This window comes from Hyperolius riggenbachi, chromosome 3 (genome assembly GCF_040937935.1).
Source record: "Hyperolius riggenbachi isolate aHypRig1 chromosome 3, aHypRig1.pri, whole genome shotgun sequence".
NCBI lineage: Eukaryota > Metazoa > Chordata > Amphibia > Anura > Hyperoliidae > Hyperolius > Hyperolius riggenbachi.
The window spans coordinates 13,107,690-13,132,790 of record NC_090648.1 but is presented as its reverse complement, the minus strand read 5'-3'; the positions used below and the strand labels follow the sequence as shown (position 1 = coordinate 13,132,790).

Genomic DNA, 25,101 nt, shown 5'->3' with positions numbered 1-25,101 from the left:
TGCACTGTTAATGGCACAGGCCTCAAACCTGGTACAGTTGATCATTGGGTGACTAGGGTTCAAATTCAGAAATGCGGGTGGAGCCACAAACAGCCAATCAGATGTTTTTCATTTCAATGCAAATTATTGATGCCAAAGACCACAAAGCTCACAAACTTGGTCATTGAGTAATTGGTGGGCATTCATAAAGAAGTGTGTAGGTGCGGTGGCAGTGCGGAGATTCCCCGAACTAGGCTGGCGGTAGGCAGGCGGTAGGCAGGCGGAGACACGGAAGCTGCCGAGTTGATACATTTCTCCGTGTTCCGCTCTGCTGCAGCTGCCTGGGAGGTCTGTGTGTCTCCATTCACTTACATTGTTATCGCCACATCAGAGGGAGCGGGACTTTCCGACCTGACACCGCTGGCGGTATTCTTTATGAATTAACATTTTGCTACATTTGTTCCGTTAATCACCGCACAAGGCGGTGATTTATCACTCTGCTCGGTATGTCTTTTTTTCATGCGGAAAGAGCCTTTATGAATGCTGACTTTGCCGAGTGGTCGGTAAAGTCAGCTGTTTTTAGCATTTCTGCATGCGGAAATGCTTTATGAATAATACCCATTGTGTGTTAGGGATAGAAAAAGTATGCGGAGCCAACACCAGCCAAATACATACCCAGGCAACGCCTGGCAATCAGCTAGTCTTTTATAAAACTCACAGGAATCATAGCGTGGACAGTGCAATACATCTGTTATGTAGGTAGGAGTAGTATTTATCTACTTATATATGTGTTTTTTATTTCTAGGTTAGCATGGGTGTCGCTTGTTCTTTAACATAGTGATAGCTAAGGGATACAATCCATTCCTCAACCTATGCGTCTTAGTCTTTATGAGTCTGAAACGTCTGGCAGAAGGCAGACTTTCAAACAACACATGCCCTGGATGTCAGGGGCGTAACTGGAGGGGATCAGCCCCTGTGACCTCAAGGGGACCCAGCGCTGTAAGGGGGCCCCAACTGCTACGTCACTCCCTCTGATAAAGGGCTCCATCCTTCAGATCAGGTGTTTTTCTGGCTACACTTTTTATGGGTGTGAAAATCACGATGGCCACACTTGTTATATGACCCTCGTGAGATGGTCCCCCAGGCTGTGAGGGTCACAAGGTGTTGGCAGGTGAAAGGGTGTAACCATTGGAGGGGCCTCATGATTTATAGTTATAACCCTGCTAAGTATGCTGGGTCCTGTAAGATTTCCTTAAAGAGAAACTCCAGTGAAAAACAATGTAATAAAAAAAGTGCTTCATTTTTACAATAATTATGTATAAATGATTTGCCCATTGTAAAATCTTTTAAATCCCTGATTTACATTCTGACATTTATCACATGGTGACATTTTTACTGTTGGCAGGTGGTGTAGCTGCTGCATGCTTTTTTGGCTGTTGGAAACAGCTGTAAACAGCTATTTCCCACAATGCAACAAGGTTCACAGACAGGAAACTGCCAGGAGTACCATGGTCCTCAGAGTTTCTTGTAGGAGGGGTTTCAACACAATATTATTATTATTATTATTTAGTATTTATATAGCGCCGACAATATCAGCCATACAGCGCCCCCTGATGATCCATTTGTGAAAAGGAAAAGATTTCTCATGTAAAAGGGGGTATCAGCTACTGACTGGGATAAAGGGGTCTTAGGGTTAGGCGTCAGGAAAGGGGGTGTTAAGGTTAGGCATTAGGAACGAGGGGTTTAGGGTTAGGCGTCAGGAAGGGGGGTTTAGGGTTAGGCATCAGGAAGGAGGGGTTTAGGGTTAGGTGTCAGGAAGGGGGGTTTAGGGTTAGGCATCAGGAAGGGGGGTTTAGGGTTAGGCATCAGGAAGGGGGGTTTAAGGTTAGGCGTCAGGAAGGGGGGTTTAGGGTTAGGCATCAGAGGGGAGATGGGTCTGTGGGAGAGGAAGTTATATTAGTTGTAGTATAATATCGGTAATATTTACCAGGGTTTTACCATTGTCATTACCACTTTAAATATTTTTCCATGTTCATTCGGTACATAACATGTTTTTTCTAATTTACACTTATTTTCGTTTCACCCCATTATTAATACCGTTATTTTACCATATTTATTAGGCTAATGGATACATTCATAGAAAAAACATAAAAACATTGCTACAGTACTGTATGTACGATATTTTGACATTTTGGCCTCACCACGCATCCTTTTTCCCTCGCGCCCTTATTTAACAGAGTAACCAAGCAGCTCAGGGTGACCCAAACCACTCGGAATGTATAGGGGGATAAAAGGAACCAAAAAGCCCTCCTACTAAAAAAGCAAAGCTTGGTGTAATTGCCTTCTTAAAACAGAAGGAATTTTGCAATAATTCAGTTATAAATGAACATTTGTGGTTACCCACAACACACTGCTACTAAATATGCAAATTATCCCTCTTTGCCCTTGGTAAGCCAAGCAAGCACCCAGAACTGCTGGTTTATAGCAAGTCTATAGCTTTAAGTTTTACACAGCCATATCAAACCCACATGTAGACAGCCTGTTTCGGACTTTTGGTCCTCATCAGTACATGGCAGGTTTGATATGGCTGTGTAAAACTTAAAGCTATAGGCTTGCTATAAACCAGCGGTTCTGGATGCTTGCTTGGCTTACCAAGGGCGGAAAGGGATAATTTGCATATTTAGTAGGTGTGCATTGTGGGTAACCACAAATGTTCATTTATAACTGAATTATTGCAAATTTCCTTCTGTTTTAAGAAGGCAATTACACCAAGCCCTTATTTAACATGCGCTATAAGTCAACCCCCTAATCCCAGCCTCGTAAACTCAGTCCCAACCTTAACCAACAACACATCTGAACCTCCATCCCCCCCCAGATTCTAACCTTCCCTTCCCCTGACTAATCATAATCAAATTCTATTCTGTGACCAACCTGTATCCAAACGCTAACTCTTCACCCTATCTCTATTGTAACTATGATTATATCCTATCCCATAACCAACTGGTTAACATGTATTTATTTCTGAAATGACATTGGTCCTATCTCCCATCAATAATCTTCCTTCATATTAGCAAGGCAGTAATGCAGACAATTAAAGAAATAAAGTGGCACAATGTAAAAATAAATGAATATATTTATATATACAGTTCTGTACATCAGGCCAAAAAGAGGAACTTAGGTGAGTGGAAGAAGGGACAGGAGACTGTAAGGACTTATCCTTTGCATGTAGAGCAGCCAAAACCAATTAGAACATACTCAGGGTAACCCACAGGTGTAGAATGCCAGCCCCCAAGGGCAATATCCATGTCAGTGGTTAGGATGGGCTGAGAAATGGAGATATGGGTTGTAGTTGATGACTCACACCTTCCCTTGATGGCATTCGACATCCCGACACCAATGGTTCTCCTCTGATGTAAGAAATGCACGTTTCCTGGTTCTAATCTGATTCCAATGGAGCTCAGCTCTGCCATGCGATAATGCTGACTGATGATTACCTACTCATTAAGCGGATGGTCAACACCCTGATGAAGTGCGCAAGAGCGAAACCAGTCGGTAGGTGGAGATTTTTGCGTCCCCAGAAACTCCATGCAATCCTCTAGCCGTACTGTGTATGCTTACTGCTTGCTAAATGCATCATGTTCAACCACCAATTAAGTGTAAGGGGGGGTGGCGCCCACCTAGCCGTGGGTGGGGGGACACAGAGCTGGAGGGCATAGCAGCCAAGAAGGGGGAGCAGCAGGCACAGCGGTGGAGAGAGGGGGTCAGACCCCCTCCCTCACCTGGGGTTTCACCGTCCGCCCTCCCACTCCAGCTAGTTGCCCAGCATTACGTTAAGAGAGGAGAAGGGAAGCAATTACTCACCTCCTTGCCGGTCCAGACATTGCGTTCCACTGCTCACGTCACTTCCTGCAATGCCCTCCCACTGTACTTAATCCCTTGCTTCCTCTAGTCGCTTGTTGTCGAGCACGGACCCGCAGAAGAATTCGGACAAGGGCTTGTCAGTAGTGACATTGGGGATCAGGCTTCTCTACAGACGAGAGCGTGGCCATATTGCGCCTGCGTGAGTACTGGCACGCCTGTGCAGCAAGTTGGAGCCGCTTGTGCGGGTGCAGCCAAACTTGCAAGAGTGCAGCACGCCCATGGCCAGAAGAGGGGCGTGGCCCCAATGTTCAGGAGGAGAGTCCCAGGCAGGGGTCAGGAGGACAGAGGCTTCCCTTTCAGTTAAGAATTTGAATTATAACCCAAGGTTTGCCTTATCTGTCTGGTTACAATATATCTACGCCCCTTAAGGTGTCATTTTAGTTCCAGGGGCGTAGATATACGTTTCTCCCTCCAATCATATTTAAATAAAAAAAAAAAAAACATGAATACCGGTAATTACCATAGGTACTTAACTTTTTAATATGTATCTCTCAAGGGTACATTACTTTGATTTTTGCAAATAAGGGCTTGTAATTACTGTTGTAGTGTAAACGAATAAAACTGAAAAAAAGAAACCTTTATTTCCAAATAAAATATTGTCGCCATACATTGTACTAGGGACATCATTTAAATGTTGTAATACCCAGGATAAATGGGCAAATGGAATGTGTGGCTTTTATCCACAGTAGCACATTTTATTTTAAAACTATAATGGCTAAAAACTGAGAAATAATGATTTTTTTTCCATTTGTTTTCTTATTATTCCTGTTAAAATGCATATGGAATAAAATAATTCTTAGCAAAATGTACCAGCCAAAGAAAGCCTAATTGGTGGCAAAAAAAAGCAAGATATAGATTATTTTAGTAGTGGTAAAGTTTTTAGCAAATAAATGGGAGGAGCACTGAAATATGAAAATTGCCCCCTTGTGGTCGTTTTGGTAAGCTAAAGTGGAGAGAGGTCAAAGAAGGTGGCAGGTGAGCCCCTTGATGCACACTAGGCCCCAAGCACCTGCCTAGGTTGCCTGATGGAAGATCCTGCTCTGCTAACTGTATTGGTCAAGTTGTTAAAAAAGAAAAAGTTAAAGAGTTTCGATCCTTCTTGAGGCCACCGCTGGTCATCCTCCCCTCCATGCTCAAGCACCTCCATGAGACTGCGTAGGCCTGTTTGCGCCTGCATAGCGTGGCCGCACGTGTTCATTATTGGGAGCGTGGCTGTGCAAGCCTATTACACAAGCCCTTGCTGAATAGATTCAGAGGGTCCCAGCACTGGAGCGGCGGGCTCAAGGGGGATGGGGATGCCTTAGCATTATCCGGAGGTTCCCTCTACTAAGGGGAGTATCTACTGCCTGGTACACACCATACAATTTCCTGTGGATAGATAGACGGTCGAATAAATAGTTTCTATCAGATCCGATCTGATTTCCGGTTGTTTTTTCTGATTGATTTTGTATAGAAGTGATTGGAAAAACGATCAGAAATATGATCGGAAATCAAATTGAACCTGTTGGAAATTATCTATTCAACTGTCTATCTGAGGGGGAATTGCATGGTGTGTATCAGGCATAACGTAATCTGCCTCCAGGTACACAGGTGACTGGCTTACATTATACAGTAGTCCTTGCGGATTTATGAACGGTGATTCTATACAGGATCTTTTGCCTTCCTATCCCCGGGAACTGCCGAGAGTGCGATCATCTCATGCTGAAATGCTTTTCAGTTAACTTTCCTGTTTTTATTAACTTTTAAATGTTATTTTGTGTTTAAAGAACACGATTTTGGCACCTGTTTGTTATTTAAACATAATAAAGTGATTAATAAAGTACTTTGTACTCTAAGATTTCTCTTATTTAATAAGTATGGGTTGGGCTTGAAATTAGCATCACCCTTTATTTCTATATATGCTACTCCCAGGAAAAGGACTTATCACACACGAGGAGGATATTCAGTACTGCAGCCTAGGTCATGCAAATGTCCTCCTTCCTCTGTGCTTTGTATTGTATCAAGATGATCTGGGTGTAAACAGAAGCAGCAGGCGTGTGTGAGCCTACATTGTTCAAATCGACTCCTCCCCCTGTACTTTAAGTTGGGTCTGGATGATTTGGGTCTGAACAGAAGCAGCAGGCGTGTGTGAGCCAAGACCGATGAGCTTTAGATAATTTCCCCCCGGCCAGTGGAGTCAGCTATCATCAGTCAGCATAATCACATGACCGGGCCCCATCTGAGCTACGATGGCCCATAACTCCCAACTTTTTTAGATAAGAAATAGGGACACTTTATGACATGCCCCTTCCACACCTCTAGCCACACCCCCACCACACCCCTCCCCATGCATATCACAAGGAATTCAGAATCAAAAGATGCAGTTTTATCATTCAGACCACACTGGTCCTTTCTATCATCATTCGTTTTTTTTAAGAAACATATCAATTTATTTGATTTAGGGTCAGTAAAACACATTTTTCAGTAGAAAATTAAATATATTATCACAGATCTGTATATATCAGTCCTAAAAGAGGGACTGACTTGCAATTTTTGGCCAGTCCCATTTTTATACCTCAGAATTTTGTTAGAAAATAAATACTATAAAAGATAATAATTTACGGAAGTTACTGCTATGGCTTTTTTTTACAGTCCCAGTGTCTGGAAAGAAATGTGCAATATGTTGTTCTTAGCAAAAGTCCCATAACGCTGGTATTATAAATACATTGTAAGAGCAGCATTCTCCAGAGCTCCTCTGTGGATAAAGTTTCAGAGTTCTTGTAACGTTCAGTGACTCCCCTGAGCATGTTTTGTGGACCCCCGAGGTCCTCCTGCTGTAGTCACTTAATGGGGGCCTTGTTGTCTTTACACACTGTTGTTAGGACTGTCGCCCACACTTTTAATAACTTTTCCAATTCGACTCTGTGGACCACCAGAGCTTGCTGGTACAGACAGGCATTAAAGTCCAGCCCCCACACATAAAATCGCTTCTCGTCTCGCAAGGAGAGGTTGGCCGCCAAAACCAGGAAGCCAAAATACACATCGTCCAATGGGAAGACGGGAAGAGTCTGTGACGCCCGGTGGAGGTGCCTCACTGAGGGGCCTGGGAAGAGGTAACCACCACCAGAGAGGAAGTTGGGATATTTGGGGTATGGGAACAAGGCTGTAGAGATCTGGTATTTGGTGCTCCGCATGACAACAGAGTGGTGCTGCACCGCGCCGTGCATAACGTATGGCGTTCCGCGTTCCTTAATGTATCGAACTAAGGCGGCAGGGTTCACAAACTCATCATCGTCACCTGAAAAATAAATATATAAAAGTGATTCACAGGCTAGGAAAAAAAATACTGAGGAGTTATAGGTTAAAGTGGACCCAAATTAAAAATACAAGATTTCAGGAATAAAATCTATTTTCTAAATTATAATAATAAATAGCAGCCTTTTTTTCAGCTGCATGATGACAAATATAAAATATTTTACATTTATTGGAGGAACCCCTCCCTTACTTTCATATTGCCGGTACAGAATCCGGCAGACTGGTGGAGGAGAAAAAAACAAAAACAAAACACAGGCTGCTACTGATGATGTCACAGGGGAGGTGATTTCACATAGACGACACCCCTGTGAGGGAGGGTAGCTGATGACAAACACACCCATGATCTAAAGCCGCATACTAAGCTCAGAAGTAATGGCTGCCACCTGTATAACCCTAGTTATGAAAACAGAAGGGTGAAAAGCATGCACTGAAATGCTCATAGGCTTGAAGGAGTGTTCATTTATCTTTGTATGTGTCAGAGTGGTGCAACTAAATATTTTGAATTAAAAAAATGTTTGGTTTGGGTCCGCTTTAACTTAAAGAGAATCTGTACTCTAAAATTCTTACGATAAAAAGCATACCATTCTATTCATTATGTTCTCCTGGGCCCCTCTGTGCTGTTTCTGCCACTCCCTGCTGCAATCCTGGCTTGTAATTAACAGTTTTAGGCAGTGTTTACAAACAAAAGACATGGCTGCTAACCAGAGTGTGATAGGCTGAGAGGAGAGCTTGGAGAGGGTGTGTAAAGGTTCTGCCTATCACAAGCAGTGCTGCACATTCCACACATTCCAGCCTGAGCCCGACAGAGCCGACAGAGGAGAGAAGATAAGATTTATTACAGAGACAGTGCAACTAGAAAAGGCTGCGGTATGCCAGAGCACATTAGAACAGGAACTTATAGGATAGAAGAAATAAGGCTCAAAATTGTGTTACAAAGTCTCTTTAAAAAGGAACTTTAGCGAAAAGGGGAAAAAATACATTGCAAAGTAAGAAGTTAGAAAATAGAAGAGAGATCAAGAAATGATTGATATTCGCCATGTCATTTGTTCATATTGTTTGATCCAAAATCAGCCTGCAGGTCAGCATCTTTACTACTGGCAGACATGAAAAAAACAGACAGCACCAAATGCCAATATCTATAACCACACCCACTAACAATGTGATAGGCTAAAAGGTTTTTGTTTTTTTTAATAGATATACATATGCATATGAGGGAGACTCTGGTTGCTTGGCAGTTGGAAACAGCCATTATTTCCCACAATGCAACAAGGCTCCCACACTATGATGTCAAGCCCATGCTCCTCATGGGGCTGGTGGAAGCCTCAGGTAAGTATAAATGCTTGTGGTCGTTATGTCTCAGGTACACTTTAATGTAATAAGCTGACCACACCTCTGGTCACTATGGCAACATAGATAACAAGAAAACAAGGAAATTAGGGTTTTCAGGTCCACAATCAATAATAGGGCCCGTTTCCGCTAGCAATCGCTAGCAATTGCGCTAAACGCTAGCGATTGCGATTCAGAAAAATCCTAATTTTTCCCGGCGATTGCGATTTTGCTATGCACTGCATAGCATAGCAAAATCATGGCAAAAATATCGCTCCCTGGCACAATCGCATTTTAGTAAAGAATTGAATCGCGGTAGTGGAAGTTACCTACCGCGATTCCTATGTTATTTAGCAAACCCTAGCGATTTAAAAATCACTAGCGATTTGCGATTTTGCGATTCAGCATCGCAATCGCCGCAAGTGGAAAAGGGCCCATACAGTGATTATAAAATGTAACTTTTAAAGAGGAACTTGAGCCTAAACAAACATACTGTCATTAAGTTACATTAATGATGTGAATTAAAATATATAGGTAATTACATATCTTACCCACACTGTTTTAAAAGAACAGGCAAAAGTTTGTGATTTCATGGGGGCAGCCATCTTTTTGGTTAAAAATGTAGGTATGGATTTTTGGTTAAAAGGAGGTGACAGGGAGCATGAGACACAGTTCCAACTGTCCTGTGTCCTGATCACCCCTCCCAGTTGCTACGAGAACAACAACATCAGAAATCCCACCATGCTTTGCACAGCATCAGGGGAAAATGCCCAGGCAGATTTCTTGGGGTGGAGCTCAGCTTCTGTGCAGCTAAAAATGAGGCTTGAGTAAGAAAAACAAAGTTCTGATGCTGTGGACCTGTTCAAGAAACACCAAGCCTTTTCAGTGCTGCTGAGTAGATTTTTAGTCTGGAGGTTCACTTTAAAGAGGATCTGTAACATCAAAAGATCCCCTGGGGGGTACTCACCTCGGGTGGGGGAAGCCTCCGGATCCTAATGAGGCTTCCCACGCCGTCCTCCGTCCCTCAGGGGTCTCGCTGCAGCCCTCCGAGAATAATGACGTCAATATTTACCTTCCTGGCTCCTGCGCAGGCGCTCTGACGTCTGTCGGCTCCAAACTACACGGAAATACCCGATCGCCGTCGGGTCTGCTCTACTGCGCAGGCGCAAGTTTCCGGCGCCTGCGCAGTAGAGCGGACATTTCCGTGTAGTTCGGAGCCGAGAGCAGCCACAGCGCCCCCGCTGGAGCCTGCAAAGGTAAATATTGAACTGAGAGTCGGCTCTGTCGCCGGCTGTTCGGAGGGCTGCAGCGAGACCCCCGTGGGACAGAGGACGGCGTGGGAAGCCTCATTAGGATCCGGAGGCTTCCCCCACCCGAGGTGAGTACCCCCCAGGGGATCTTTTTGACGTTACAGAGTCTCTTTAATTATAGTCATTGAGTAATAAACCAATATAACAAATTTGTTAAAAATCCATATGTCATGTTGGTGTGCAGTGATTGGTCTGACGCACGTTTCACAGTCAATACAAGAGCCACTTCTTCAGAGGCAAGCAATTAAAGTTCAAAGGTCGTGACAAAACATCATCAGAAAGTGTAACATCGAGTATGGATAAAATCTTTTTCTATGCATTAGATATCCATTTTGTCTAGTTAAACCGGTTAGGCCCCGTTCACACTGCACGCGTTTCCAGCCACGTTTTGGAAACGCGTGCAGGTGGCCGACACGCACGACATCAGACATTGCATGCAGTGCAATGTCTGATGTTCACACTGCATGCGTTCCGGACCTGTGCGGTCCGGGAACGCATGCTGCACGCATTTTTTGTAAAAACGTGTGGCTGTCCCATTCACTTTTCAGTGATGGGATCAGCCACGCAACACATACGAACGCGGATGGCGTGCGTTGGTCCGCATGCGGTCCGCATGCGTTGCGGTCCGCGTTCTGCAGTCTGAACGGGGCCTTAGACAAGTAAACAGTCGCCCAGCGTAATCACTGGGTTGGTGAATGTATGTAATGTAACTAGGTTGCAAACTAGGTTGTACATATATTTTTGTTTTTTTTGTAATAGACGATATTTTGCCCTTTTTAATATAGTTATTTTAACCACTTAAAGAGGAACTCCAGTGAAAATAATGTAATCAAAAAAGTGCTTCATTTTTACAATAATTATGTATAAATGATTTAGTCAGTGTTTGCTCATTGTAAAATCTTTCCTCTCCCCGATTTACATTCTGACATTTATTACATGGTGACATTGTTACTGCTGGCTGGTGATGTATCTGCTCCTAGCTGGTTTGGCTGTTAGAGACAGCTGTAAACAGCTATTTCCTGTCTGTGAACCTTGTTACATTGTAACAAACTGCCAAAAGTACCGCGGTCCCAGAGCTTCTTGTGGGAGGGGTTTCAGCACAAAATCAGTCATACAGCGCCCACTGATGGTCTGTTTGTGAAAAGCAATATATTTCTCATGTAAAAGGGGGTATCAGCTACTGATTGGGATAAAGTTCAATTCTTGGTGGGAGTTTCTCTTTAAGCCCTCGGTCGTTTTCACTTTATACATCCGAGCAATGTTCACCCTGCCATTCATTAGCCTATAACTTTATCACTACTTATCACAATTAACTAATCTATATCTTTTTTTTTCCACCACCAATTAGGCTTTCTTTGGGTGGTACATTTTGCTAAGAGCTACCTTACTGTAAATACATTTTAACAGTAAGAATAAGAAAAAAACTGAAAAAAAATCATTATTTCTCAGTTTTCGGCTATTATAGTTTTAAAATAACACATGCCTCCATAATTAAAACTCACGTATTGTATTTGCCCATGTGTCCCGGTTATTTCACAGTTTAAATTATGTCCCTATCACAATGTATGGCAACAATATTTTATTTGGAAATAAAAGAGCATTTTTTCCGTTTTGCATCCATCACTATTTACAAGCTTATAAAAAAAAAAAAAAAAATATTTCATCTTTACATAGATATTTAAAAAGTTTAGACTCTTCGGTAAATATTTATGTGCTTTTTTTTTTTATTGTAATGGTTTTTTTTTTTATTAGTAAACATTTTATGTGGGCATTTTTGGGAGGGTGGGATGTAAATAGTATTTGTTTGGGGTAAAATATGTGTATTTTGATTTTTTTTTTTTACATTTAGATGTAGTTTTACTTTTTGGCCACAAGATGAGTTTGTTTACATGACATCACTCTAAGCGTACAACGCTTAGAGTGCAACGCGTACAACGCTTAGAGGGACATAGGAGGCAGAAAAAGAGCAGCTTCCGAGAGAAGCTGTCGCTTTTTCTGCGGGGGAGAGGAATCAGTGATCGGGCACCATAGCCCGATACATTGATTCCTGGGCTAACGATCCACGGCCGTGAGAGCGCATGTCCTCCTTGATGTAGAACTACGTCAAGGAGGACAAAGTGGTTAATGTATTTATTATTCTATCTCAGATAAAGATGAACAATAAAAAAAAATCATTATAGACCTCAATATATTATAATAATAACGCTTAGAGTGACGTCATGTAAACAAACTCAAGGTTGCCATCTTGTGGGCAAAAAGTAAAACTACATCTAAATGTAAAAAAAAATCAAAATACACATATATTTACCCCAAACAAATACTATTTACATCCCACCCTCCCTAATAATTATAGGCTTCAATTCACTAAGCTTTATCAAAAACTTTATCAAAAGTTTGATCATTTACCCCATGGGTAAAATCTAATTTTGAATTCACTAAGGTTAGTTAGTTATCAAATGTTTTATCGATAAAACATTCATTAAATGTATAACAGCTAAGTCAATTCAATATTAGATTTTACCTTTAAGACGTTAATTATCAAACGTTTGATAAAGTGTTCGATAAAGGTTAGAGAATTGAGGCCAATATCTTAAAATTTCAGCTATAACCCACGTCCTTTTTTTCCTGGCACCCTTATTTGGTGTGTGCGTATAAAATATCTAAAACTGGTTAAAAAAGGAGGGAGTGGTTAACTTACCTGGCAAATGATGACCCAAATGGTCAATTTCGGAAAATACTTTCGTCATTTTAAAAAAAAGTCAAAAGGCAACGCATTTCATGGGGTGCAGCCCATTTCCTCAGGCAAAACAGGAGTATCTGTAATCGGAAATCCAAGCGCTGGGCGGAAGCTCCCAACACACGGATTTCCAATCACAGATTCTCCCTTTTTTTTGCCTGAGGAAGCAGACTGCTCCTCCCCATGAAATGCATCGCCTTTTTGAAGTGACAATTAAAAGTCTTATCTGAAATGTACTATTTGGGTCATCGTTTGTGAGGTAAGTTTGCCACTACCTCCTTTTTAACCAGTTTGAGATATTTTATACTTGTAGGTGCTTCAGTTACACTATTCTTGTTGCGTTTGTCCACCCTTGGTGGAGGGATATTACCCCTATCCTCACTACAGATTTGTGAGTATGTTTCCATCTGACATCTCCTATTCCCACTGCTGCTATATGAACGTCCTGCACTATACTGGGCTCTTGGCTCTCTCCACCTTTTTGCCTTAATTTCCTGTTTACTTTTGGATCATTTAGATTTATCTACGCTTTTCCATTTCGGAATGACCTTGAAGCATTTGTTTGCTGGCTATAAATCATTGTTTTGTGTACATTCGGACCTGACCATGACCAGAACAAAAGCAACCGCCACCCCCCTACGCTACACAGGAAAGCAAAACAAACCTGAAGAAAGCTTTCCTTCACTTGATCCCATCTCTCCCATTACTGATAATCAGAGATAGTCACCATTGTGACTTGCATGCAAGCTCATTGCAGCCCGTCACCCAGCCAATCAAACCCACTTCCTGTCCTTTTGATTGGTCTCATTTCAAGTCGCATGCAATTTGCACTAAATTTCCATGCTAGCCCCAAAATGATTAACATTTGATTGATCATTTCTGTCTGCCATGTGCTACATAGCTATATAGCCTGCTACTTTAACTGGTTACTGCACAGCCTGCAGTATATTTACACCCTGACAGATTTCATGTGAAGTCCCAGGGACGTAGATACTCGTCTCCTGAGGGTCGTCCACCACACGTTCTCTCTTGTCGCCGCCCGTTAGTACGCTAATCAATGAATGCCGGTGGTCATTGACAAAAGCCAACGTAAAGCATACACGTTACATTCTGGAACGCGTGTATGCAGTACACAGTAAACACTAGGAATTAAGTGTGGGGAGGGGACATTAGTGGTTAACATTAATGGTAGTAATAATTACATTTACATACATCCCATTACATAAAAATACATAAAATTCCCCGTTAATTAATCCTTACTTCCCCTCCTACAGTTACCAAAATAAAACACTTTTATAAAAAAAAAAGGTGACATTTTAAAAATATATATAAATAGTTACCTTAGGGACTCAACTTTTATTTTTATATGTACATCATGAGGGTATATTACTGTTACTCTTGCAAATAAGGGCTTGTAATTAGTGAAAAAAATACACCTTTATTTCCAAATAAAATATTATCATCATACACTGTGATAAGGACATAAGTTAAATGGTGTAATAACCAGGATAAATGGGCAAACAAAATATGTGGGTTTTAATTACAGTAGCATGTATTATTTTAAAACGATAACGGCTGAAAAGGCTATGAGAAATAATTAAAAAAAATTTCAATTTTTTTCTTAAATTTAACGTTATGATCCTTGCAACTTGACAAAGGCCTAAGGAAGGGCCGAAACAGCGGTCTGTTGTTGCTTTCATGATTAATAAACTTTAAAGAGCTATAGATACACAGCGTGGTGCCGGTCCTTTTGGTGAAGTGCATACTGTGACCCCTTGGGTACCGGGGTGAGGACCTTGGCACACCTACTACTTTGATTGAAGCCTATAGTGGTGCTCCTGGATATTTGATATACATTAAATTTAACGTTAAAATGCATTTAGAATGAAATTATTCTTAGCAAAATGTACCAACCAAAAAACACACAAACACTGGTGCACATGACAGGTGGGGGGCCTGGGCTCTTCCACCACCCGGGAAATCACCCACACTACCCCTTCAAGCTGATTGCTGAACACAAGGGCCGGGGGGCCCCACCTGGCATGCACACCAGTGTTTGTGCATTTTTGGGCTTCTGTTTTTGCAGCTCCTAGCATGCAGATTACTTAGGGAGCGGGGTGTGAGGGGATTGCCTGCATGAGTTGTCCCCTGCTGATCACATGGTCTGCAACTGTGTGCGACCAAAGCCCTCTCTCCTGTCTGTGGCTGAGCTGCACAGCTCCTGTTTGATTGGGGATTGTAGACATGGGTGTGAGTTATTTGCACCTTTTATTGGCTGACTGGCAGTCTGCAGACCTGTCTAAATGGCAGAGTGCTGTCTGGGAGTGAACATTTGTACCTCTTGTGTTTGGCAAAATGTAACACCCAAAGGAAGCCTAATTGGTGTGGTTAAAAAACAAGATATAGATTATTTTGTTGTAATAAGTAGTGATACATGTATTGGTGAATTAAAGGCAGGAGCGCTGAAAGGTGAAAATTGCTCTGGTCCATACGGGCAAAACATTGGCAAAATGTAACACCCAAAGGAAGCCTAATTGGTGTGGTTAAAAAACAAGATATAGATTATTTTGTTGTAATAAGTAGTGATAAATGTATTGGTGAATTAAAGGCAGGAGCGCTGAAAGGTGAAAATTGCTCTGGTCCATACGGGCAAAACCCCATCAGTGGTTAACTAGTTAGAAAGCAGCACCACCTAGTCTTTGGAGCCTTCAACGTCATCTGCAATTTCTGGAAAGTATTGTTTTTCTTAGTAACCCCACCCCCTCTAATATTATTAGTGTCTACTTAGCAACTCAGATGATGACTGCAGTCATGAGATTATATGAGACACTTGTTACTTGGAAGGAAAGCTATGGCACATTTGGACAAGATAGTAAAGGATAGAAATGTAACTTTACCAACAGAGATCAGGATAGTTAGGGCCATGTTCTTCCCAGCAGTAACATATGGCTGTAAAAGTTGGACTACAAACAAGGCTAGACGTAGAAAAATTTATGCTTTTGAATTCTGGGTGTGGAGAAAGCTGAGAGTTCCCTGGACTGCCAGAAGATCTAACCAGTCAATGCTTACAGCAGGGGTCCTCAAACTTTTTCGGTCAAATGCCAGGTCAAAATTCTTCAGACTGCTGGGGGCCAGAACATACATAAAATGATGCGGGAAAAACATTATAGTCTAGTTATTGATTCCCCCCAATCATGCTTGGAGGAGAACTTCCAGCAGCAGTCATTCAGTCATGCGGCACCTGAAAAACGTCTTTGTGCAGCAGACAATGAAGCATACCCAGGTGACAACCTGCCGGCCAGTTGGACAGCAGTGTCACCTGATGCTGAGTTGGAAGCCAGTGAATTACTGCTCACTGGGTTCTACAGTATGTGGATGGGTGGTGCCAGCACTGCTATTCTATATGTGGGCCACTGATATTTAAAGGTGCAGTGGGCCACATCTATAAGTTATACATTTTGTGTTTGGAGGCCAGTGAAAAAACCTCAGGGGGCCACATTTGGCCCGCGGGCCTTAGTTTGAGGACCACTGGCTTACAGAAATAAGGCCAGAGTGTTGACTAGAAGGGCTGATACCACTATAAAAACTCAAATACTTTACTCACATAATGAGAACACTGAATTCTTTGGAGAAATCCTTGATGCTTGGAAAAATTGAGGGCAAAAGAAGAAGAGGAGGGCAGAGGCTAAGATGGATAAACATCGCAAGTGAGGCTATCTATGATCATGCCTATGCAACAGCTGAAAGAACCCTTGATTGACAGAGACATCTAGGCCCATATGCAATTACCTTTTTCTCTTGAGTTTTTTTCCAAGTGATATTTTCACACCTTGTCATAAAATGCCTTTAAATCATGTGGGTCAATAGGACCCAATGACACCAATGTAACATGATGATTACACCATAGTTGGTACATCTCACCACTTACCTTTGAATATAAAGTCTACATTGGAAGTGTTCATGTGTAGCCATTCTAAGAAGCACCTCTCCTTCAGAGATAGGTTATGGTGGTCTTCATAAAAGTCCCATTGTAATATATCCTTATATTCTTCGCTCTCCATCTTTACTAAGTCCATGTACCCAATACCATCGCTTTGTGCCATCAGGAAGACAGGCCTTATCCTATATCCCTCCACCATGCCTTCTCTGGCCCACGTCTGCCTTAATGCATTTCTCCTGGCTGTGGACCTGGGGTGGGACTTAATGGCCAGCAGCAGCAGTGGAGTCATTTCCTCCTGTCGCGGGTCAGTAGGAGGAGCGAGCAAGTGGGAGCAGCGATAACTCTGCAAAAAGGGGAACTCCGCCAGATGCTGGGAATAGTTGAGATGATAAGTGAATGCTTCATCTTTCAGAGTCACCGACTGTCTCTGGGGTGGAGGCGGGACTTTCTGGAGATCCGGCTCGGGTTCCTTAACGGGATGGTTGAGAATTCTTTGTGCAATAAATAAGAAAACGATTGTAGACAAGATCATTTGGAGAAAAATTACTGTCCGGATTTTCATGGTTTCCTGCAAAAAAAAAAACAAATTGAAAGATATAAATTTGCATAATTCTGCATGAACTCAGAGCGATTTGCATCTCATTGACCCTCCCTGTTGTAAAGTGACAGAGGTTTTGCTTACTGTTGGTGAAAGGTCTCTAAATTCCCAAGATGACAATATTAAGCATTTTGACCCCCCCCCCCCCCCCTGCTCTTCTCCATTCCCTCTTCCCTCCAAGCCCTCTAGTTTTTTTCAGCACCACCTCCTCTGTCTCTGTGATCCCTTCCTCCTAGGTCTTCACTAACCTGTCTTGTGCCTTTGCCTCTTTCTCCACCTCATTGTCCAACCTTGCTCACGTCTACTCCCAGAAATCCTCCACTTCTGCTCTCCTAGACTTCTGGGTCTTCTCCAGTCAGCCATGTTCTTCCCTTCTTCTACTCTCCTCCACACCTGGGTATGTTTCATCCCCACAAATACTACGATACTAGGCCTTGTGGCCATTGTGTGGCTTGTCCTAATATGGCAAGATGTGACAGGGTACGGCTAGGCCCTATTGACTGGAAAATCAAATCCTTGATTACATGCAGAACTGAATTTGTGGTTTACGCGATCATATGTAGTTGTAATCGGTACTATATAGGTATGACAACCCGTAACTTGCGGAGACGAATTAGGGAACACGTTAAGTCGGTCAGTTCAAAAGAAGGTTGTCCACGACTAATTGAACATATGAATGAGTTTCACGGAGGGAGGACCTCAGAAATGAGAGGGTTAGGTTTACTACATATTCCCCTCAATAGTAGAGGGGGAGATAGGGAAAATATTTTGTTACAGAAGGAGGCATGGTTAATTAGTATAACTGAAGCCTTGGGTCCTCTTGGACTTAATGAGCGGAACGACTTGACGTGTTTCCTATAATAGGCTGTAACTCGGATTTATAATTGACAGAATTGAGGCATTTATTGAGACCTAGGTCTTCTCTCTCCTCCCTTCCCTTCACCATCATCTTTCCTCCTTCCCCCCCTCTTTTTTCCATCCCCCAGAGAGAGAAAACAATTCCTTTCTCCCTTCCTCTTCCTTTTCCTTCTAGTCCGGCTTTGGATATAGAGATTAATGAAGTGAATAATGATGGATTGGCCCCTTTTTCTATCATGGTCGGATTTTTGGTCATATGTAATGTTACTGACTTTTTATACCTGGTATAATGTTTAACTTAAAATCAACTCTAAATTAATCTATATTTATGGAAAAAATGGTGTAATTTGATGTATTATTACAGGATATGGAGATTTTAGATGCGATAGTGGATTAAAAGCCTCGTTTTTCTTACAGTTAATATTATTTGAATGAGTAGATGATCAGTGTTTAAGAGGTGATAGTCTTTATAAGGACCTTTATGCACTTTCTCTTGCCACTTTGGTTTCCACACTTGTTCTTCTTGGATCTGGCTGATGAAAGCACTGATGCTCCCTGTGGTAAATTTTCTCCTTTTTTTTAGGATGCAGTTTGCATCTTGGCCAAAAGATGGCAGCAGGCGCAAGCGCTTTCTTCCCATACGCAGGTACGGAGCGGCTGGAGCGCACGCGTAGGGTGGAAGTACGTGGGCAAAAGGGAGGAAGTGAGCGTGACGCCTTAAAGGCGGAAGACGCCGACACGACACACCAGCAACCCACGATGCGCCGATACCGGACGTAGGAGCCGGAGCTACCACAACACCGGGACCCAGATAGCGCGACACCGCCCCTCTGATGAGGCCCACGGATAGCTAGGGTGAAACGGCTGTAAGGGCAGTCACCCTGGAGAATCCCTGAGCATCGGTGCTTTTATCCAGATCCACACCTGCCACCACCGGGGTCACGCAAGTATAGCCTGCACTGCAAAAATCTACGCTCCCTGCATGTCATGTGCTTTGCAACCTGCTTTGTTCATGCTGAATTATGGGCATGCTTTGAACTGTTGTTCTGAGGATCAGAGTGTATTGTCACAAGGTGCCTGATGCATAGCAGTGACTTTGAAGCCTATCAAGGTGTGAATAAAGTGGTGACATCTTTTTATCCTGAAGTGCTTGCCAAGCTAGTCTCTTCTTTTTTTGACCCACAAATACTACTCAGCTTCTGCTCTCCAGCACTTCTCCACCTTCTCCAGCCCCCTCTTCCCTTCTTCTGCTTTCCTGCACATATGGGTCATATTCAGCCCACCCGCCTCTGCTTCCACCCACCAAGCTTCTGACCTCCAGCACTACTGTGTCTTTTCCAGACTTCTTTTTCCTTCTACTGCTCTCCTGGGTCTTCTCCAGCCTCCTCTTCCCTGCGTCTGCTCTCCTGCTCTCCTGGGTCTTCTCCAGCCTCCTCTTCCCTGTGTCTGCTCTCCTGCACTTCTGGGTCTTCCCTTTCATTCCTCTCATCTGCTTCTAGTACTCTCCTGCATTTCTAGATCTTCCCCAGTCCCCGTCTTCTGCTTCTGCTTTCCTGCACTTCTGGGCGTTCTCTTTCATTCCTCTCATCCGCTTCTAGTACTTTCCTGCATATCTAGATCTTCCCCAGTCCCCGTCTTCTGCTTTCCTACACTTCTGAGTCTTCTCCAGACCACTCTCCTTGGTCTGCTCTTCTGCAGTTCTAGGTCATCTCCTTTTCCTTGGCCTCCTCATTTCTACTACAGCTAGATTATCATCCCATCCAAGGCTCGTTCCTGCACACAATGAATGTGCTTCCCAGGAACACTCTACTTCATATCGGTGATCACCTGCACTGGATCTGGGCCACGTAGCAATCTCTGCGGCTGCTGTTGTGATCCCCCCAGCACTGGGCTGGATGCAGAGAGTGTGGACATTTATGATTGACAGGTGTCTCCCATGAATACGTTTTACATGCTTGTACACAGCTGTATAACTGTAATGACTGTTTCTTATCAGAATGTGGCTGCTTTACGTGTATTGAATTTGTTTATGGTACCTTTTATACTTTTATCGCACCAGTCTAGTCATTTTGAATTACAGGACATTTCCAAACATGTAAATGTTTTACAACCAGTATACATCTGCATGTGAAATAAAGGCACAAACCAAATGGCCAAGCACTTGTTAGCATGGAGTCTGCATGTTCTTCCCCTACTCCTATGCATGGCCCAGTCTCCTCTCATATCCCATAATATACTGCCTCCCCCAAACCGGCCGAAACAGTGAGAGGGAGGTACTGAACGAAATTGGCTCAGTGCAAAATAGAAACACTATAACCAGGGCCGGCCCTAGACTTTTTGCCGCCTGAGGCAAAATTTTAAAAAATCGCCCCCCCCCACCCCCCTGCCGGTGGGGAGGCTACTGAGCTGGAGGGGTAGCGGGCAGGAAGGGGGTATTGGGCCTAGCGGTGGGGAGGCTAGTGGGTGGCATTGAAAGAAGTGACGTCAGTGGAGCGCTCGCTGGAACGCGGAAAAGGTGAGTGATCCCCGCCCGTTGCCTCTTAATCTATACGCTGCCGCTGGTACTTAACTATTTACAGCTGGAGGGAGCGCAGATCGGGGGACCCAGGCGAGGGAGGGGGGAGTCCGACCCCCCTCCCCACCGCTAGATCCAATACCCCCTTTCTGCCCGCTACTCCTCCAGCTCGGCGGGCGGCCCCCTCACCCACGGACAGGCCGGTGCTGCCCCCCCAGATGTGCCGCCTGAGGCAAATGTTTCACCCCGCCTCATGAGCGGGCCGGCCCTGACTATAACAATAATAATATAAAATATGAGGCAAGTTTCACAATGATCCCAGAAAAAGAGTGCTCTGGAAATTACATGTGATTTTTTTTTTGGGGGGGGGGGGGGGGGGACTCCACAGAGGAGGAGTAATGGGTGGGCAGGGGGGACACATGTTCCCCAGGCCCATCATTGTAAGGGGGCTCAGCACAGCCACTTTCACCTCCACATGCATGGGAGGCAGCTCGCTGGTTGCCCAAAGTGCCCCTGATTCTCTCCCTCCCTCTGCAGAGGAGTGCAGAAGCTTTAGCAGTAGAAAAAGCGGGGCACATCTGGCTATCTAAGGGGGGGGCACATCTGGCTATTTATAGGGGGGAACCTCACTATCTAAATGGGGAAGGGGCAGATCTGGCTATCTATAGGTGGCACACCACGCTATCGAAAGGGGGGAAGGGGGCAGGTCTGGCTATCTATAGGGGGCACACCTGGCTATCTGAAGGGGGGCACATTTGGCTATTTGAACAGGGGAAGGGGGCACATTCAGCTATCTAAATAGCATCTACATTTGACTCCAACCATGATGCATGGCCACGCCCATTTAACGGGGGGGGCAAAAACGTTGTCTTTGTCCCCAGACGCTGAAAACCCTAGCTACGCCTCTGCTTCCACACGCCATTCAATTTCTGACAAAATTGATCAGATTTTTTCCAACCTTTCCGATCGATTTTAATAGAAAAAAAAAGAACAATTTGGATTTAATTTATTGATCAAAAAAAAATGTCTCTAATTTTTTTTCACACAATCGATCATTTTATTCGAATTGGGGTAAAATAAAACAGAAAAATTGTAACGTGTGGCCACCATTAGTTGCTGCAAGAAGGAGAGCTTTGACAATTCACTGCCTGGGATCTGCAGGACAGCATATATTCTATACTTTAAAGAGAATCTGTATTGTTAAAATCGCACAAAAGTAAACATACCAGTGTGTTAGGGGACATCGCCTATTACCCTCTGACACAATTTCGCCGCTCCTCGCCGCATTAAAAGTGGTTAAAAACAGTTTTTAAAAGTTTGTTTATAAACAAACAAAATGGCCACCAAAACAGGAAGTAGGTTGATGTACAGTATGTCCACACATAGAAAATACATCCATACACAAGCAGGCTGTATACAGCATTCCTTTTGAATCTCAAGAGATCATTTGTGTGTTTCTTTCCCCCTGTTCTCACCCACTGAAGTGTCAGGCTACTTGTTTCTTCCTGCAAACAGCTTTGCCCTTGTCTGTAATTCCTCAGTATGTGAAAGCCCAGCCAGCTCAGAGGACAATTTATCCAGCTTGTAAAAGATAAGAGAGAAGAGAGAAGCTGCCCTAATCTAAATAACACACAGGCAGTGTGCATAGAGGGGCCAGGAGGGGGGGGGGGGGGAGTGCATAGCAGAACCACAACCCTGAAGAACTTGGCAGCCTTCCAGACACAGGCCGACAAGTCTGACAGGGGAGAGATAAGCTGATTTATTACAGAGACGGTGATAGTAGAAAGTGCTGCAGTAAGCCAGAACACTTTAGAATAGGTTTTGGAACTTGTAGGATGAAAAAAAACAGGATGCAATTTTTGTTACAGAGTCTCTTTAAGGACTCATTCACACCTAAAAATGAAAACGCAAACGCAAGTGTTTTTTGCATTTTTGTGCGCTGTTTTTTTTTTCACCCCTCCCGGCGCTCCACTGCACGCTGCCTTTTTGTTAACAGCAGTTTTCTAAGCGCTTTTCCTGAGTGTTTTCTTTATTCACTCCCTGACGCTGGTCAGGAAGTGACTAAAAGAATAAATACAATGTATTTATTATTTAAAACACGAACGCAGTCGCCCCACAAATCGATTTTGTGATCGTTTAGCGGTCTTCCTATACCTTCCATTGAGGCAGAATCGCCTCAAAAATGGTACAGACAGTGGAGTAGCAATAGGAGTAGCAGAGGTTGGGACTGCATCGGGACCCTTGGGTCAGAGGGGCCCCGTAGGGCCCTTCCTTAACAACATAAATAGCTCCTCATTGGTCCTGTGCTTGTAATAATCACTTCTATAGATTCTTTGAATGATAATAATAATTAACAAAATGTTTCCCATCCCCTTCTTGTACCTCTGACACTGTAGTTGCCATTGGCAGGGATTGCTATGTATAGAGTGCTTGGGGGTAATCAGTAACAAGCTGTTCCCCATCCCCTTCTTGCACCTCTGACACTGTAGTTGCCATTGGCAGGGATTGCTATGTATAGAGTGCTTGGGGGTAATCAGTAACAAGCTGCTCCCCATCCCCTTCTTGCACCTCTGACACTGTAGTTGCCATTGGCAGGGATTGCTATGTATAGAGTGCTTGGGGGTAATCAGTAACAAGCTGCTTCCCACCCCCTTCTTGCACCTCTGACACTGTAGTTGCCATTGGCAGGGATTGCTATGTATAGAGTGCTTGGGGGTAATCAGTAACAAGCTGTTCCCCATCCCCTTCTTGCACCTCTGACACTGTAGTTGCCATTGGCAGGGATTGCTATGTATAGAGTGCTTGGGGGTAATCAGTAACAAGCTGCTTCCCACCCCCTTCTTGCACCTCTGACACTGTAGTTGCCATTGGCAGGGATTGCTATGTATAGAGTGCTTGGGGGTAATCAGTAACAAGCTCTTCCCCATCCCCTTCTTGCACCTCTGACACTGTAGTTGCCATTGGCAGGGATTGCTATGTATAGAGTGCTTGGGGGTAATCAGTAACAAGCTGCTCCCCATCCCCTTCTTGCACCTCTGACACTGTAGTTGCCATTGGCAGGGATTGCTATGTATAGAGTGCTTGGGGGTAATCAGTAACAAGCTCTTCCCCATCCCCTTCTTGCACCTCTGACACTGTAGTTGCCATTGGCAGGGATTGCTTTGTATAGAGTGCTTGGGGGTAATCAGTAACAAGCTGCTCCCCATCCCCTTCTTGCACCTCTGACACTGTAGTTGCCATTGGCAGGGATTGCTATGTATAGAGTGCTTGGGGGTAATCAGTAACAAGCTGTTCCCCATCCCCTTCTTGCACCTCTGACACTGTAGCTGCCATTGGCAGGGATTGCTATGTATAGAGTGCTTGGGGGTAATCAGTAACAAGCTGCTCCCCATCCCGTTCTTGCACCTCTGACACTGTAGTTTCCATTGGCAGGGATTGCTATGTATAGAGTGCTTGGGGGTAATCAGTAACAAGCTGTTCCCCATCCCCTTCTTGCTCCTCTGACACTGTAGTTGCCATTGGCAGGGATTGCTATGTATAGAGTGCTTGGGGGTAATCCGTAACAAGCTGCTCCCATCCCCTTCTTGCACCTCTGACACTGTAGCTGCCATTGGCAGGGATTGCTATGTATAGAGTGCTTGGGGGTAATCAGTAACAAGCTGCTCCCCATCCCCTTCTTGCACCTCTGACACTGTAGTTGCCATTGGCAGGGATTGCTATGTATAGAGTGCTTGGGGGGTAATCAGTAACAAGCTGCTCCCCATCCCCTTCTTGCACCTCTGACACTGTAGTTGCCATTGGCAGGGATTGCTATGTATAGAGTGCTTGGGGGTAATCAGTAACAAGCTGCTCCCAGGCTAGGCCCTAGACTTTTTGCCGCCTGAGGCGATCTTCAAAAAAATCGCCGCCCCTCCCCCCCAAGCCGTGTGTGTGGGGGGCCGCCCGAGCTGGAGGGGATAGCGGGCAGGAAGGGGGTATTGGGCCTAGCGGCGGGGAGGGGGGTCGGACCCCCCTCCCCTCCCTCGCCTGGGTCCCCCGTCCTCCGCTCCCCTCCAGCTTTAAAAGTGACGTCGCTGGCTGCAGCTACATTGTAAGAGGCAACGGGCGGGGATCACTCACCTCTTCCTCATTCCAGCCCAAGCCTGCGCTCCACTGACGTCACTTCCTGCTACGCCGCAGGAAGTGACGTCAGTGGAGCGCACGCTCGAACGAGGAAGAGGTGAGTGATCCCCGCCCGTTGCCTCTCACAATGTAGCTGCAGCCAGCGACGTCATTTTTAAAGCTGGAGGGGAGCGGAAGACGGGGGACCCAGGCGAGGGAGGGGGGGTCCAACCCCCCTCCCCGCCGCTAGGCCCAATACCCCCTTCCTGCCCGCTATCCCCTCCAGCTCAGGTGGCCCCCCACACACACGGACGGGCGGGTGCCCCCCCCCCCCAGAAGTGCCGCCTGAGGCAAAAGTTTCACCCCGCCCCATGGGCGGGCCGGCCCTGGCTGCTCCCCATCCCCTTCTTGCACCTCTGACACTGTAGTTGCAATTGGCAGGGATTGCTATGTATACAATGCTTGGGGGTAATCAGTAACAAGCTGCTCCCCATCCCCTTCTTGCACCTCTGACACTGTAGT

The 25,101-nt window shown here is 44.5% G+C and overlaps 1 protein-coding gene across 1 annotated transcript in view; it reads right to left on the bottom strand.

Moving 5' to 3' along the window:
- Positions 1-6,347: 6,347 nt before the first annotated feature.
- LOC137560862 (beta-1,3-galactosyltransferase 5-like) overlaps positions 6,348-25,101 on the bottom strand; it is a 62,636-nt gene continuing 43,882 nt past the window's right edge. Inside the window, exons 2-3 of the mRNA XM_068272017.1 lie at positions 16,496-17,075; positions 6,348-7,177 (exon numbers count right to left, since the gene is read on the bottom strand). Coding sequence (XP_068128118.1) covers positions 6,720-7,177; positions 16,496-17,069 — 1,032 coding nt within the window. The 5' untranslated portion in view covers positions 17,070-17,075 and the 3' untranslated portion in view covers positions 6,348-6,719. The remainder of the gene's footprint in view (positions 7,178-16,495; positions 17,076-25,101) is intronic.